The sequence below is a fragment of the Siphateles boraxobius genome, unplaced genomic scaffold (assembly GCF_051911475.1).
Source record: "Siphateles boraxobius isolate OS27281-9 unplaced genomic scaffold, OSU_SipBor_1 46, whole genome shotgun sequence".
Classification (NCBI taxonomy): Eukaryota; Metazoa; Chordata; class Actinopteri; order Cypriniformes; family Leuciscidae; genus Siphateles; species Siphateles boraxobius.
Window position 1 is genome coordinate 16972006 of NW_027509097.1, and position 16339 is coordinate 16988344.

A 16339-nucleotide genomic window follows, 5' to 3' on the forward strand; every position below is an offset into this window, starting at 1 on the left:
TTTAATTATATTATTTTTCATTTGTGTTCTCTATGTAAAAGTCTAGGCATTTCATAACTTTTTTATTTGAGTGCTGCTTACAAAAATGTGATTTTTTGATCCAGTAATTTACACAAAGCATAGATGAAAAATAAAATGGTTTCAAATCAAAGGTATCCTAAAGTAACAATAAATCATGCACTTAAAGATCACTTTATACACTTAATTGTCTTTATTCATCATTATCACTGTTCATAAATATTCATACTGAAGCCAACTAACAAAATAAGTCATAAGTAAAAGAAATATAATTTTTTGTGATCGCATGAATGTTTCACAATGGTTTAATAATGGCTATGGCCTGAATTAAATATTAAATGGCACTTCAGTGAGACACAGTCACATGAGAGACAGAAGGAGACAAGTAAAACAGAAGAAAAGACACTTATGCCAGCAGTCTCCATTTTTATTGCCCTCAAAAATGGAAATAAAGATATAAATTACTTCCTTTTCCTGTCCTCTGACTCCTGGTCATGTTGTTTCAAAAGAAACTTTTACAACCAAGTCCCCATTGACGTTTAAAACCCAATTTGAGACAGGCCTGAAAAGAGAAGTCCGCTATTAGTTTACAAGTGACGTCAAACTGTCCAATGAACTCTAGAATGACGTTAATTGGGTAAACTGGAAGCCTCACCTAAACTGAGCTTATCTTTTACGGCCCAGCAGATGCAGTAGTGTTGAAGAAGCTGTTGGAGAAGTTCCCTTTCGTCTAAAAACTCCAGGCGTTCAATTCTGTGATTGTAAAACAAAAGAAAGCCATTGCAGAGATTACAATCTCAATCTTTCCCAGCACAGGTTGTACAGTTATAAACATACACTTGATTACAACTGTACATAAGTGTTGGCTTGAGTACCTAGATACATCTTCCTGAGGAAGCATGCTGTAGACCGTCATCATGTCCAGTGCGTTAACACTTTCCCAGCCTGCCGACAGAAAGCGGTCTTTCTGTGCAAACAAACACACATTGTTGTTACTAAAACTAAAACCATTTCTCGAAATAAATGTTAGCTGAAAATGAAATATTTAAAAAGGTGAAGCGGAGCAGATTTGCTGAGGTGTCTACAGAAGGTCACCGTGGTGGTGGTAACCTTGAGAGAGTTGCACTGATACTGCTTTTGTGAGACTGAAGTGTTGGGGGTGGTGGCAGTAAACAATGACCCGAGCTTAACTGCGCTGTTTTCCTGAGTCTTGATGACCCATTGTATGTTGAGCAGGAAAACAACTTTGAATTCCAAGCACTACCACCCAGTGTAATGTTTTGATTGTACATAGCAAGACACTATTTTACTGTATGGAGAAGAACAATCAACAATCATTCAATCTGACAGCTCCTGCTGTACAATTTCTTAGAAGGACATTATGAGTAAAGAGCTAGAAAGTTAACGGTGGTCCTAAAATGTGAGAGCGTAATACTTGAGAGTCCAAAGACTGACACAGATCCACCCCAGCCAGATTGCACTGCCGTCTCTGCAGATTCTCAATCATGATGTGCCCGAAGCGATCATTCATGTTCACCTTAAAAGATTTGGATAGTTAGCAAGAGCTCACAAATACTTTATAGTTTATGTTTTTACATTTACATGCTTTTCTGTAGCTTAAACAGTAGAGAATGGCATTGCGCTAGCAATGACAAGGTCATAGGTTCGATACCCAGGGAACACAAGAACTGATAAAATGGAAAAGTATACCTTGAAAGTAATATAAATCACTTTGGATAAAAGCATCTGGATAAAAAAAAGGTCTTAAACTGTGCTCACATTTGCAGAAATAAAAAAAACAATCTGTGACCACAGTATGAATTAAAACACTTCTCATCAAATTCTATAAGGTTTCTGTAGGTTTTATGAAGGTAAATTGAAGAGGTTTTTAAGACCAAGTAAAGAAACTTTAAGGAATAAATACAATATGTTAATATGTTCTCTAATTGTAAATGCATAGGGAGAAAAACACAAGTTGTATCTGCTTCATATATCCATTACTTTTTATAATTTTACCAAAAAAGTAGCTGGAATGCCTCTGCTTTCAAACACTAGTATAGGCAAGTTTCCACTAGTATATGGAAATACCTTTTACTGTACCTTCTGATCACTCAGGAAAAAAGTAATGTTCTTTATCAGTATTTTTGTCTTGTTCTCCAATGCAAATCAAGATGCATTGACTGGAGATAAAAATGACATAAATGTCTTGTTTTCTGTGAAATGTATCAAAATAAAGTGAGTTTATGATTAAAACAAGAGCAAATATGATTTGTTATTAGATGTTTAAATTGGAAAACAGGACAAAATTACTGACGAAGATATTAATTACATGTCATTCCAATACATGAATGATTCCATACATGAAATTAAGAATTTTTGCTGATTTAAGACCTTTTTAAGCTCTTCATTTGTGAATTGAGACTTTATAAAAACCTTTTTAAGTCCCGCAGACAACCTGTTCTATCAAGATCAACTGAACATTTTGAATTTAAAAAATCGAAACGAGGATTGTTATAACAAGGCAGCTTATGATATTAACTCACCTGTTCGTAATTAATGAACATGGCCGTAGGGAAGGTGTCTGCCACCCAGTGCACCAGTTTGGAGGACTGCTCAGGGGTCATGTAAACCAGTACACATTCAGACAGAAAAAGAGTGGGCAACCTGGGTGGACAGAAGCAGGAATACTGTTATTAATCATAATCCTTCAGCTCATATCAATGGTTGGGAAGTGTTCCTTTAAAACACCCATCCTATGATTAAGCTTCCTCTAAATAGAGGCTAACAGCAGTACTTTTTACAACATTTATTAATCTAGGATAATGTTACTAAAATACATCTAAATACATACTGAGGCATTTTAGTTGTAAAGATGCATTAAATTGATCAAAAGCGATAGTAAGGATATTTATAGGGTGCTGCTCAAACAGAAGGCTGCATCCTAGTGATGCTGACTGTGTGTTCTTCCTTCTCCAGTCCATCGAAGGCTTGTAGGCTAGAGTTTTCCTCAGCATTAAACGCTAGAATTAGATGGTCTAGTCAGTGCGCAAGGCTACACCTCCACGGTCACGGCACGAAAATACTATTAAAACTTAATTTTTGAAAAATACTTTGCATGAAAATTCATCACATTAACTGGCTTTCTAATAATGCAATGCAGTGAATGACAACCGTCTGCGGCCTCCCAGTGGCTTACTTTATTGGCAGTTTAGTGTTGTTAAGTGATTCATTAACACCAAGACAAAAGATAACATACCTTCATCTCTGAAAACATTATTTTGAACTCAGGGCCCACTCGTTTTCCATCAGATCTTTTTCCGTGAATTGGAATGTGTGCAAAGGATTGTGGGTGACTGAAGGATGCAAAGGATACACTTGATGCATCCTTCAAAATTAGCTGAATGAAGGCCGCAAAACAAAGTCTGCCTTCCAAGGTTCCTTCATATTGAGTTGGCCTTCAGCGGCAGCCGAGATATGCAGCCTTCCTAGGACGCAGCCTTCCGTTTGAGAAGAACTCGTAATGTTACAAAAGATTAATGTAAAGTAAAAGCTGTTTTTTTTACATTCTATTCAAAGAAACCTGAAAAAATGTATCAGTTTCCACAAAATTACAGAATATAGCAGAACAGCTGTTTCAATAAGCAAAGTTTCTTAAGCACCAAATCAGCATGTTAGAATGATTTGAAGTATCATGTGACACTGAAGACTGTAGTAATGATGCTGATAATTTAGCTTTACAATTTTAAAATGTGTTAAAACAGAAAACAGTTATTTTTAAAATTATAATATTTCACAATATTGATGTTTTTTTTTTACTGTATTTTTGATTAAATAAATGCAGATCTGGTGAACATAAGAGACTTCCTTCAAAAACATAAAACAAATCTTACAGACCCCAAATTTTTGAATGGTAAAAAGTTGTTAGTTGATTATATACCCAATGCATTAACGAATGTCAATGAATGAAATCTTATTTTTAAGTGTTCCCAAATTATATTTCCTGCAGTAGATTTTTTTTTGAAATGTTCTTCTTTGGAATTCAAGATAGGCTGCATTTTTTTCTATCAAGAACATCACAATTTAATCAGTTCATGCATTAAACAAGATGTTTGTTCCTGGAAGCAGAATAATTAAGGTAATATCTAAAAGTAAAAAGCAGGAAATCATGTTATTGGAAGAGTGGTTCGCATGCTATGACAATAGATTTTCCAGACTTTTTTTTTTCATTTAGCAAGCGAGACACTGATGGGATTTGCAGGCAAGCTGGTAAACGTCAAGACGCCACGTTAGGGTGGACTGAACAGGAAGTTGCAAAAAAAACAAGCAAAAGAAACCAAAAAAACTCAAGGTAAGAGACCTTGGAAATGATGCCATTGATGTCATACACCTTCTAGGACGGTAGCTTCCTTCGGGTCTCATCAGATCACATCAAAGAAAACGTGTACTTTTTGACGCATCTAAGGAAACTCTAAATGCTCCCAAGTGTACTATTGTCGTCAGGGGCATCAACAGATGCACGAAAACAAAACAACAGATGCGTGCAAATCCTATTGGGAGGCCAAACAGGATGGATCAACCCTATGTAGGATGCACAGAATTGTGAGGTTCACTTTCTAGTAAGACAAATTATATCTCAAAATCCTATTGTTTTGATACACAACGTTCCACCAGCTGTTAATTTTAGTCTCAACATTATACAACTCTCGCATGTGACCGAGCCAAAGAATTAAACGTGTGAACCTTGCAGAAAGATAAAGATAAGAGAGGCTCGTCCTGATGTTATAACTGCCATTACTATATAATCTTGAATGTTGATAAGACAAATATGCAGTGTAATAGTAACATTGAAAAAAACATTGAATTTATTTTTTAACTCAGCCAAGGTTGTGATATTACAGTACGTACTCTGGATTTATCTGGAACTTTTTTAGTTTGTCTTCTAAAGTTGGGAGGTCTCGTAGATCAGCACTGATAATACAATATCTGTCCGAGTCCAGGCTGTGACCATCTGTCAAAAAGACAAAGTTGAACAGATGAGAGGTTACAGTGGAAAAGGTAACCACACAAAATGCTCTGTGTAACATCATAATTTGATTTCAATACCTAGAAGGAGTGAATCAGTGGAGTGCGTCTCAATCAAAGGTTTCGATAGTGGAGGTTTTGTCCTGTGATAGATAGATAGATAGATAGATAGATAGATAGATAGATAGATAGATAGATAGATAGATAGATAGATAGATAGATAGATAGATAGATAGATAGATAGATTTAAGTTAATCATTTACTCGATTGTTTTATGAAAAACAGGACTTTTATCTCGGTGATCATTATCAGTTTTCAGATTTCTATCATCAAAGTAATTCATATCATCAAACAACTTGCAATAAGTCCACATGAAAAATACAAGTTTGAACTCTGAAAACTGTTCTGCACATATATATGTCACACGAAGGATTAACAAATATGTATGAAGTTTAATCAGATGTGTCAAACACAAACAACTTCTGACAAACTGAGGGAGGAACTTAAATACACTGTGATGATTGACTAAAAGGACGAACAGCTGTGATAAATGGTGTTAGTGTCCATGGTGATAGATTTTGGCGGGAAAATCAACAAAGGAAGGCATGAACTGAAGATAATGGTGACAATATATAGGCCTTTAGCATCTCTCGGTGTTATACTGTAGAGTAGTCTCAAAAATATACAAATATTACTCAAACAATTTGGACACTTTTTGTTTAAACTTGAGGGGAACAGACTTTATACAACACCAGTTAGTTACAGGCAACTGCAAAAAATGGTTGTGAGAAAAGGTCTAGTATCATTTGTTTGCAGATGACACTTTGGTATTCTGTTATCTAATGCAATGAGGGTCAGGATTGTGTATTTATGTACTATATGCCACTAACACTCTTAAACCAAGGCACTTTACACAGACATAAAAATCTTCCTCTTCTTTGCATTTCACCTCTGGTCTAGCTTGTTTCATAGTCTAGTTTTCTAATAAACCTGGCATTGTACACTATAAATTTTGTTTGCTCTGAAAAACTACTTATGTTTCTCTATTGCAGTGGTTCCCAAACTTTTTCTGCCAGCCCCTTTTGTACAGGAAAATATTTTCAAGCCCCACCCACCTACATGCACCCACATTAAAACTCTCAGAAGCTAATATTTTGAGGCCCACAACACACTGTGTTGTACTGGTGAATCTGAGGGCGAGATATGCATCGTCATATTTTCTTTGCACTGCGCTTTAACAGCTAGACACTGCATTGGACAGCCTCAAACGAACATTTCAAATCCATTTGTTTCTTTTTGTCAGAAGTTGGGCGAATAGAACGCAAAATAGAACGCATCAGTTTATTGTCGGGAATTTGTCGCGTCACATCCAGTGTAGACAGCAGCATCACTGATTACAATGGTTTCTATTTGTTGTTTTTTTCGCCGCTCGTGTCTGGTGTAGACACGTTGTTTTGGTAGTTGTGACGTTTGAAGTAGATCCATCGTCTGCTTTACACCATGTCCTAACCACACATGATGCGTTCATATTCCTGCAACTTGTCTGTCCACGCACCAGACGTGACTACGAAATGCGACAAAATCAACCAAAGGTCACAGCCAATCAGAAGAGCATGTGGGCGGGCTCTCACGGCAAGCACACTGCACTCGAAACAAATGGTAAGTACATAAACAAATTCTTAAATATTACACCATTTTAACGTCATTAAAATACATATCGAGTTACTGAAACATTCTTTGCCATAGAATACACTTGTTTCTTCAAAAAGTCTTTTAAAATCTGTTGACTATCTTTGACTGAAGATAGTTAACTTGGCAGTTTAGGTTCAAATTAGCCACAAATTAGGTTCAGATTAGATTGATAACCATCAGTGTCTTGGGTTGACTCGTCACTGATGTGCTTTTCAATCTTTTTGTCCTTTCACTCTGAACTCTCTTTAGTTACAGTAATCCCTTTTTTCAGAAGACACTTATTTGATTTCACACTCCTCGCATCGTGATTCTTTTAGGATGAGTGCTTTTTTATTCTCTTGTCCAGCCTGATCAACTTTCAGTGCAAGCTTTCTTCTCTTCCGTGCTTCATCGGCTGTTTTCGATGGTCTTCGTAGCTTTTTTCCTCTGACGCAACAGATTCGCCGCTCGAAACACCTCTCTCCTCCAGTCACCCCGAATAAGTTCACTTAAATTGCACCTAAATCGTTTCTGACTTTACACTAGGGCCATTGTCTTCACTGGAGGGAAAGCATATTTTCTCTTCCAGCGGTTCGACAATGCATCCCCAGCCAAGTCAGAGAGAAGAACAGAAGGCAGTAGTGGACATTCTCCTCTGTGTCAAAGAGGTCAACTTCCGCTTTGTCAAAGACACTCAAGCACACCGTCTGTTGGTGCAGCCTCTACTTCCTGTGAACAACGCCCTCTCTGGACAGCATGTCCGCTCCGCAATTCAGCCTAGCACATGAACTGCCCGTATCAAGAGGAATTGCTGGTCCGCCCATAAGAGGAAGCGTTCTGTCAGCCTCTGATGGGATGCCAAATTACACCTCCCTCCCTGGTGATTGATGTACGCCCCCACCGCAGTATTGTTTGTTCGAATGAGAACATGACAGTCTCTCGCGAATGGCAGAAATTCCCGCAGAGCCAGATGAACAGCCTTCAATTCCAGGCAGTTTATATGCCATCGCTTCCGGGCGCTCGTCCAGTTGCCAAAAATTGGCATGCCATCGTAAAAGGGCTGTCCAGCTGTTTAACGATGCATCTGTAGTGACCACCATCCATCTGACCACTCTGCCCATCCTGATCCCCTGGTCGTACATGGTCCTGTCCATACCACAACGCACATTCTCCCCACTTTACACACTCTCCACGGAACACGATCTTTCAGCCAAAGTTGGAGTGGCCTCATGTACAACAAACTCAAGTGGCAAACTGAGGCTGCAGCTGCCATTAGCCCTAGCAGTCAGGGCCGGCCCGAGGCATAAGCGCACTAAGCGGCTGCTTGGGGCCCCCCAATCGAGTTTACATTTTTTTGTTTTTTTTAGATGACTTAAACAAGTGACATAAATGAATGAATGAATATGAATGAATGAATGAATAATTCAAGACAAGAAAATTCTGATTTCATGATCAATATACCTGCCAACAAATGCTGCTGTGTCTGCCAGCGTTTAAGTCATGCGCATAATCTAGACACCTCGCGAGTGCATAGACAATTCGTGCGCAACTGCGCATAGTCACGGTATCGGTTTAAGTTGGAGAAAATAACCGCAGGGGAACTTAACCTTCTAGGTGTAAGGGGAGCAGTTTGAATAAATAATAAACATAGCAGTTTGAACTCTTATCCACTTTATTATACCACACATCAGATCACTAACTCCAAAACCCCGCGACTCTCCAGTACCAAGTGCGCACGACCAATTCCAATCTACGGCAAGCCCCGAGGGGAAAAATAGATTGCATACACACATACAACGAGCGCCAGTACATCATTACCGGTATTATAGTAACAGACTTTGTTGGATTCTGTCATGTACAATCCAACAAAGTCTGTTACAATAATAATAATAAAAAATATTTTGAGGACAGTTACACTGTATTGAGACAGTTGAGAAATAATAATAATATTTTTTACAGTTTTCAACAATAATTGTCATTGTTGAACCCTTGTTCTTATTATGTTTCTGATTTCTCAGTTTTGTCATTATTTTTTGCAAATAATTTATTTTACATACGTTTTGAGGCAGTTTGTTTTAAGAAGTTTCAAAGAGTTAGTAAAAGAGTAAAGTAAAAGTTTCAACTTTTTTATTTAAGTAGGCATCTATTATTTATTTAATATTTATTTTGTATTAATACATAACCTCACTGTATTCATTTATAATGTATCATTATTGCGTGACATTTGTGTCAATAATCGTCAAGCACATGTGACTTTGCGTAGTGGGAGGGGCCCCCAAATCAAATTCTGCTTAGGGCCCCCAAAAGGCTCGGACCGGCTCTGCTAGCAGTGTCTGAAATTACTTCAGAGGAACGGCTCTGTCCTGTACAAACGCGGACAGAGCATTGAGTATGGTCGGAACCATCGATTGCGAATCCAGCATCATCCCCAGGAATATGATGGATTGAGAAGCCAGTCATCAAGATCATTTAGAATGTGCATCCCACTGAGTCTCAAGGGGGAAAGCACTGCATTCACACACTTTGTGAACGTACGTGGAGCCAGAGCCCGTCCAAACGGCAGGACTTTGAACTGGTATGCGTCTCCTTCAAACACAAATCTCAAATAGCGCCTGTGATGAGGGGCTATTTGGATGTGAAAGTAAGCGTCCTTCGGTTCCACCACTATAAACCAGTGGAGGATCTGCTTTACAGTGGTCATCTTTAACGAGCGCTACACTAGGGCTCGATTCAGCGGCCAAAATCGGACGCAAGTCACCATCCTTTTTCGTAACGAGAAAGAAGTGGCTGTACAGAGCACGCTGACATTGCTCCGGATACCACTTCTACTGCCTGCTTGGTCAGGAGAGTCTGGATCTTGCAGCGGCCTCTGCTGTGGCGAGGGCGGTAAACTGGCCGCAGGCAGGACGTCTCTAAACACAGACAGGGCGGAAGAGCGATCCACGGCCCAGGGGACGGGGCACGGGGAAGCTCTCGACTGTTACACTGAATTGCATTGAGCTCGCACTCTGCAAAACACCGCGTGAGACCAACCTCGAAAGGGAATATCATAAGCATACAACATTTTTAAATATGAGCATGAGAGCACAAAAAACAGAGTAATATAACCAATGAAACATAATTTTGTGTGTGATTTGCATTCATTTTTCAGTTTTGAGCAAAATAATTTTAAGTGTGTTTAAAGTTTAGATTCATGTTTGTTATTTTTTAATTGCGTTTTTAATTTTTTGCTGCGCGCTTATTATTTCACTTATTATATCCGTGACCAGGCTGTTTGCTATTCTGATAGCAATATTCGGATTCGTTTTTCTATTTTGTGCAATATATTTTTACAAAATAAGGTCTGTGGTAAACATAGCTTGATAATATTTTGTTTTACAAAGTAAATAACACACCCACACCGAAAGAGCGAATTTTGTTTATTTTTGAAAACGTATGTTTCTAATGAGTAACCAGATAAGAACGTTTGGGGTGTGAGTGTGTGCAGTATACAAAACATCAAAATAATGTCAAGTTATATTTACAGCACAGACCATATTTTACTCATAAATTGAAAAAAGCCATTGATGACATAACTGCACCACTCTATAGCAAGTCACTTTGGATAAGAGTCAGCTAAATGTGTATATTTCACAGCTGTGCCTACAGCAGTTTCCACTGACCACTGAAAAACATCAAATCACTCATGACAAAACATCCTCCGGACATGAATAGTAATTAATATTAATAACAGCAATCGAAGAGTATTAATTCATGGGATACTTTAAAATAATAAAGAGCACCAAAGGACCGATACATTTAATACAAAAATGATGATAGATAAACAATAGAACCATTGCTTTGGAGGGTGGACATGGCTAGACAGAGGGTCCCTAAACTATTCATCAGAGACACTGTCTCCCTCTAGAGGAATATGACTAAAAGAACATACTATGCTTACAAAATCATTCATGTTAATGTCAATAAGCAAATTATTGAAAAAATAAAAACAATAACAATATTATAAGAGTAACAACACCTTACTTGATGTGGTGTATTTTTCTAGCAACAATCGTTGGGAAGTCAACTTCAAAAAACTTTTTCGGCATAATGTTTTCATCCTAAGAATTAAAAATACACATTAAAAAAATACTTTTCTTTGATTGATTTTCAAGAATGATGTATTATTAGTCTGTGGAAGAACACACATTATTCCTTATTATATATATATATATATATATATATATATATATATATATATATATATATATATATATATACGTATAAAACTATTATTATTGGATCTCAAAATTAATAATAAAAAACAACAACCTTTAATCTCCAAAAAGTGGTATCCAGTCCAGCCCCAAGATTCACCACCTGGCAGTCACATTGCGTCTTCTCAAGAAAAGCATCGAGAAGGAGATTCACCCCTTTGACACGACTATAATAACCTACAACACAATAATATGAATAAAAGCAAATTATTTTAAACGCAGCTGCAAAAATTGACCAGCAGGTGGAGATATTTAAACAATCTTACCTCTGTTGATCTCAGGTGCTTTACGTTCACCTACTTGCCTCACAAAATACTGGGCGTAGAGGTCAGTCCAGTAACCTTTACTGGTAGCAAACCTATAAAGCAGAATGATAACTATACGGTTAAATTCAATAAATATTTTTTTTATTATTTCACATAAATGGCATACGACATGTATAACTACAGCAAATGTTGCTGACCTATATGTAGCCTAAATAATGAAAGAATTTTAAGTAATACATTATTATATAAAATCAATCATGTCTGCAACATTGTGCTCAACCACGACTGTAATACAATATTTTGCCTATTTGGTGATACTATGATGCTCATTAACATTGTGCTAGAATCTCATGAGGGAAGCACAGCATTTTACACACGCGAAAATTATGTTTAATAATTTTATTTCGGATCACTGTGTTTGCAATCGGTGCTACCTTTTGCATATCGATGCGTCGTCGCAAGTTGCTCTGACGGCTTCATCAGCCGTGTCAGAATATGTATATGGCTGTTTGGATGCCATGGACAGTTGCAGATTTGAAGCAACGTGAGAATTATTGCAAAACACAAAGGCTAAATGTTAGCTAATCTGACCGGGTTTCGAAAACCGCAACAGCCAAGGATTCAATATTTCATTGCCAAGATTATCAACAAATTCTTTAAATATTTTTCAAACACATTTATTTGAAACAAGCATATTGTTTTTTACAGCGGCATAACATAAACAGAACTGCACCAAGCGCTTCGGTTGTCTATCAAATGTTTACATCTATTTCCGCTGACGAAACTTTCCCATAATACATCTCGAAGTGGCGACAAGAGCTTACTGCGCATGACAGTCAATTTAATTCACATTTATGTGTAGCATTTACATTGGTTGGTCTACAGATGTTTGCGCTGATGCAAATCGCTCGAAGAGTCCTTTAATAAATGGTGTTGTTTTATATTATTGCTCACAATAACACCCCTGCCTCACTCAGGTTAATGAAAACGGGAAATGTCCCGTTGCAAATGTATAGATATTAGACGTCAAGGATATGAGGTTCTATCACGTTAAATCGGTCATTTAGAAGCATGCGTAATATAATTAGAGGAAGAAATTATTAGAATTAATTATTAGAAAAAGACTGTTGTGGATTGGATTGGATCAGGTGGCAAGCATAATTATGAGTCAACGTTCTGAATAGAGAGAGAAAGTCAACAGTTTTTTTAGTTTTATTAGCATAATTTTCTGCTTTTACAATAATGCCAAAGCATATGCAGTATTTAAAATAGATGCAAATTACCTTTATATATATATATATATGTGTGTGTGTGTGTGTGTGTGTGTGTGTGTGTGTGTGTGTAGTAAAACTAAAACCAGAAAAGAAGGACAGTTTTGGTTGAACACTAAGATTCGCTATGATGTAAATTCGTAAAGTCCATTCAGGGAGTTTATGGTCATCATCAGAAGGTATGTAATATGAGTGGACACTGAACGCTGCGTAGTCTTTCATGCTGTGTCTCAAACAGCGGGAGACCGCTTTTTGGGCATAACAGACAGCTTAATGTTTATATAGTCAACGCAGTAGGATTCAGGACAGCCCCTGTGTCCACATTAATGGCATCATGATCAACCTGGAGCTGCGTTGATCTGACCTGTGAAACACACACACACACACACACACACACGCAGGACCCGACACGGATGGAGTGATCAGCCCGCTGCCGTGCACTTCCACTCTCCCCCGTATTGTCACGGACTGGCATATAACGTTACGTGGAAACACCACATACTCCCGGTTTTGAGAGCAGTTGCAACACGGAGTGACATGAAACGAGCACCGCTACTCACCGGAGCTAACTTTTTTCCACACTACTGTTTTTTTCTCTCCCGTTCGGCTAGTTTTCTAGCTGCTTGAGCTAAACGAACACCGGGCTGTTTTAATGTAATTATCCACACGACTTCGCCATCGTGCTCAAGCCAAGGATCTTTCGGCTCATGAGGCATCGACGAACACACTCTCCACGTTTTAAAAACTGGGTTTTGAGGCCGACGCCACTAAAATGAAGAAACAATTTAATCGGATGAAACAGCTCGCCAATCAAACAGTTGGCAGGCGAGTACAGATTTAAAGTTTTTATCTGGGTTTGCCATCTCATGGATGGGCACGGGCAGCTCTGTCATGGTTTGATATGTTGTTGTTATGTTATGTTGTCAAGGCGGTAGCCGAATTAACCAGCTGCCTAAAACACATATTTTCGATTTACCACATAGTATAACAGCAATTTGCTAAACAGTCAACTTTCCTCGTTGTTTGAAATTATATACAACGATTACGCAGTTGTTTGACCACAGTCTCAACTTTTTAGATGTGTTACTTTTGATAAGAATAGGCTATTAACTGTTAGTGGGATTCGTTGCGGCCTCGTTAGTGTTTATTTAATACTAAATCTTAACGGGACAATGATGTTAGATAAAGTATCTGATAAACTACTGAAGATTAGATATGTCTGATTCGTTAACGAATCATTCTTTTGACTCGGATCTTTACAATGAATTGGTCTGATCTGTTTTAAACGGTCTGAACAATTCGTTCACGAATCGACTGAACGATTCACTCAAGAATAGCGGTTCTTAGTTCTAGAAATCATTCAATACAAATAATGTTGGGTTCTAAAAGACTTGAGCTGAGTCATGGCTGCAACAAACAGAACTATTTTAAATTGTAATATTTTTGATAAAATAATTCAGCCTTTGTGGGCATAAGAGACTTCTTTAAAACATTTAAATATCTTATCAACCCCAAATTTTGAATGGCAGTGTTACGCAATTTCTCTGACTACAGGACATGTTAAAATAGTTTTTAATTTATTTTACTTGTTTCACATTAACAATTCTTGTATAAGCTACACAGAGCCATTTGCGAAATAACACAAACATATTTAAGCCAGTCATTTACGATGGCCTTGTAATTACAAATCTCTTTCTGAATTTATATGCTGTTAGATAAAGTATCTGATAAGCTACTGTAGATGTGTCTGATTCGTGAATGAATCATTCTATTGAGTCGGATCTTTGCAATGAATTGGTAGGTTCTGTCAAAAAAGCTGGTCTGAACAATTTGTTCACGAATTGAGTGAACGATTCACTCATGAATCAGTCAGAGCGGTTCTTTGTTTTAGAATTCATTAACTACAAATTAAATTTAGGTTTTAAATTACCTTTTTATGAGCTGAATTATCACACACACACACACACACACACACACACACACACACACACACACACACACACACACACACACACACACACACACACACACACACATAAATACAATAAACACACCTATTATTAAAATTTAATACAAATAATGTAATAAATAGCAATATGTGACTACATATTTCTTTATTGGAACATGTAGCCCACTGTTACCACGCAGGGGATATCGTGACGTGTTATAATTGTTGAATCATTTCTTGAACCGGCTTTAAGGACCGAATCCATGACAAATAAGTCTGACTTCCATTAATACCAGAAATGTTGCTTGTTCATAGGTGCATTGAGAACACCCGGGCTCTTTTTGAAAAAACAGTTCTTGGAGGTTATGTGTGCCTATTGTACTTTCTAATTTTTGTTTGTCATCTAGCAGAGTGCTTTGAGCTCATACTTTGTATCCTACTTTGAAATGGTATGTGCATGGTCATCACTTCTGACTCCTCGGACTGTTGATAAAGCCTTAAACTGCATTCTTCATTCTGCTCAGGCTGCTTGAGGGTAAATGGGCCTGATTCTCAACATGCAGGGCAGATGATCACGGGTCTCTCAGGGAGGTGTTACTGCTGTAAATCATCCCTCCCAAAGCCAAACAGTAGTTTGTTTACTTCAAGCAATTAAAGTCACCATGAAATGAAAATGGACAATTCTTATCTTTTATGGAATATTGCAGTATTTATTATCAATTATTTATCTGTGCACATCTTTTTTTTAAAATTCATGTGTCCTTGTAATCTTTAAAGAAAATGACTTCCCCTCCCTCTTGCAGTAACATCTCTTCTCTGATGTGTTTACTGGTGTGAGGGCAGGACAGCCTGCCACTCACATGAGATCACGATTCACGATAATGATCCAATCTATTCCCGATGGACAAAATCAATCCCACCCTACATTTCTTGTTCAAGAGGCCTTTTCACTCCGATATATATCGCAACTGTAGGTAGATATCATATCATATAACATTCCTATCTGAGAATTCCTGTCAGTAATCTCTCTCGATTAGATAGTTTTAGAGATCACAACACATAGTTTTACAAACCAGGGAGGAATGCACCTACCTATGAGCTAAGCTCATTTAACTGGTGGTTAACCTGAACTTTGGCATCCATGTCCTCAGCCTCATTCCCTTTAAATGTGTGCAATTCGATCAGCCACCAGAGACTTTGCTAGCCTATTGACAAATAGAGCTGCATAAGAAGAGAAATGTCAGTAGCTAACAGTTTACTGGTGTTCACACACACTAAGCCCAACTGGGGGCAAGGCCTTTCCCTTTCAGGGATGATTTATAATTTTGTTGCAGTTTGGAATACCTGGCAGCAACTTTACAGCCATCTGTCACTTCAGAAAATTACTATCTACTATAAAGAAGGCAGTTCGTCCACCACCACACAACAGCCCAGTGTGTTTTCATAAAATTTGAGGTGTGAAATTATACTTTTAAATCTACATACTAGTAATGAACTTAAAAAGCATAATTTGGTTTTAAATTCAACCTAATTCAGATATCAAGCATCAGGCAAAGCCAATTACATCAGTAATATTCACAACTATGGATGTCTGTGACTGGGCCTCAAATAAATACCCATGAGCTGAATGAGCTGTTGTGTTAGGTATGGCAAAGTGCCAAACTGGAAGCCATTCATTTCCAACGCAGAGTAGTGCAGGAGCTGCATGGAATTCAGATCATATAAAGTTACGTGCGCTAGGGGACAAAATGCGACAATCGTATGCGAATGTTGGAGATAGTGGACTGCACACGACAAACAACAGTCGATGGACCAGAAGTCATTAATTTCCTATGGAGAGTCGCACTAGGACTGCGTGGGGTCCCGATCACCTGCGGAATTTACAGG

General features: G+C 37.8%; 3 protein-coding genes across 4 annotated transcripts in view; 1 reads left to right on the top strand and 2 right to left on the bottom strand.

The window, feature by feature from the left end:
- shisa9a (shisa family member 9a) overlaps positions 1–16339 on the bottom strand; it is a 736130-nt gene that overhangs the window by 324319 nt on the left and 395472 nt on the right. The window lies entirely within an intron of this gene.
- On the bottom strand, positions 193–12036 carry lcmt1 (leucine carboxyl methyltransferase 1). Its single transcript, XM_077201090.1, has 11 exons — positions 11668–12036; positions 11234–11325; positions 11023–11144; positions 10735–10811; positions 5122–5183; positions 4924–5026; positions 2562–2682; positions 1454–1555; positions 894–985; positions 674–771; positions 193–580 (listed from the first exon to the last, which is right to left on the bottom strand). Exons 1-11 carry the CDS (start codon positions 11751–11753, stop codon positions 558–560), a joined length of 978 nt encoding a protein of 325 aa, XP_077057205.1. The 5' UTR covers positions 11754–12036; the 3' UTR covers positions 193–557.
- Positions 12612–16339, top strand: part of arhgap17a (Rho GTPase activating protein 17a) — a 31589-nt gene continuing 27861 nt past the window's right edge. Inside the window, exon 1 of one of the 2 annotated variants that reach the window (XM_077201092.1) lies at positions 12612–13329. In XM_077201092.1, the coding sequence (XP_077057207.1) occupies positions 13277–13329 (53 nt within the window). In that variant the 5' untranslated portion in view covers positions 12612–13276. The remainder of the gene's footprint in view (positions 13330–16339) is intronic. The other variant, XM_077201091.1, reaches the window with a different exon arrangement.

What these genes read in the sequence shown, in the direction of transcription:
- lcmt1 (XM_077201090.1), bottom strand. Translation starts at nt 11,753, where the DNA reads ATGGCATCCAAACAGCCATATACATATTCTGACACGGCTGATGAAGCC. An exon ending in GTCAGTCTTTGGACTCTCAA is followed by an intron (nt 986 to 1,453) that starts GTATTACGCTCT and finishes TTGTTTGCACAG; the next exon opens with AAAGACCGCTTTCTGTCGGC. An exon ending in CCTCAGGAAGATGTATCTAG is followed by an intron (nt 772 to 893) that starts GTACTCAAGCCA and finishes TTACAATCACAG; the next exon opens with AATTGAACGCCTGGAGTTTT.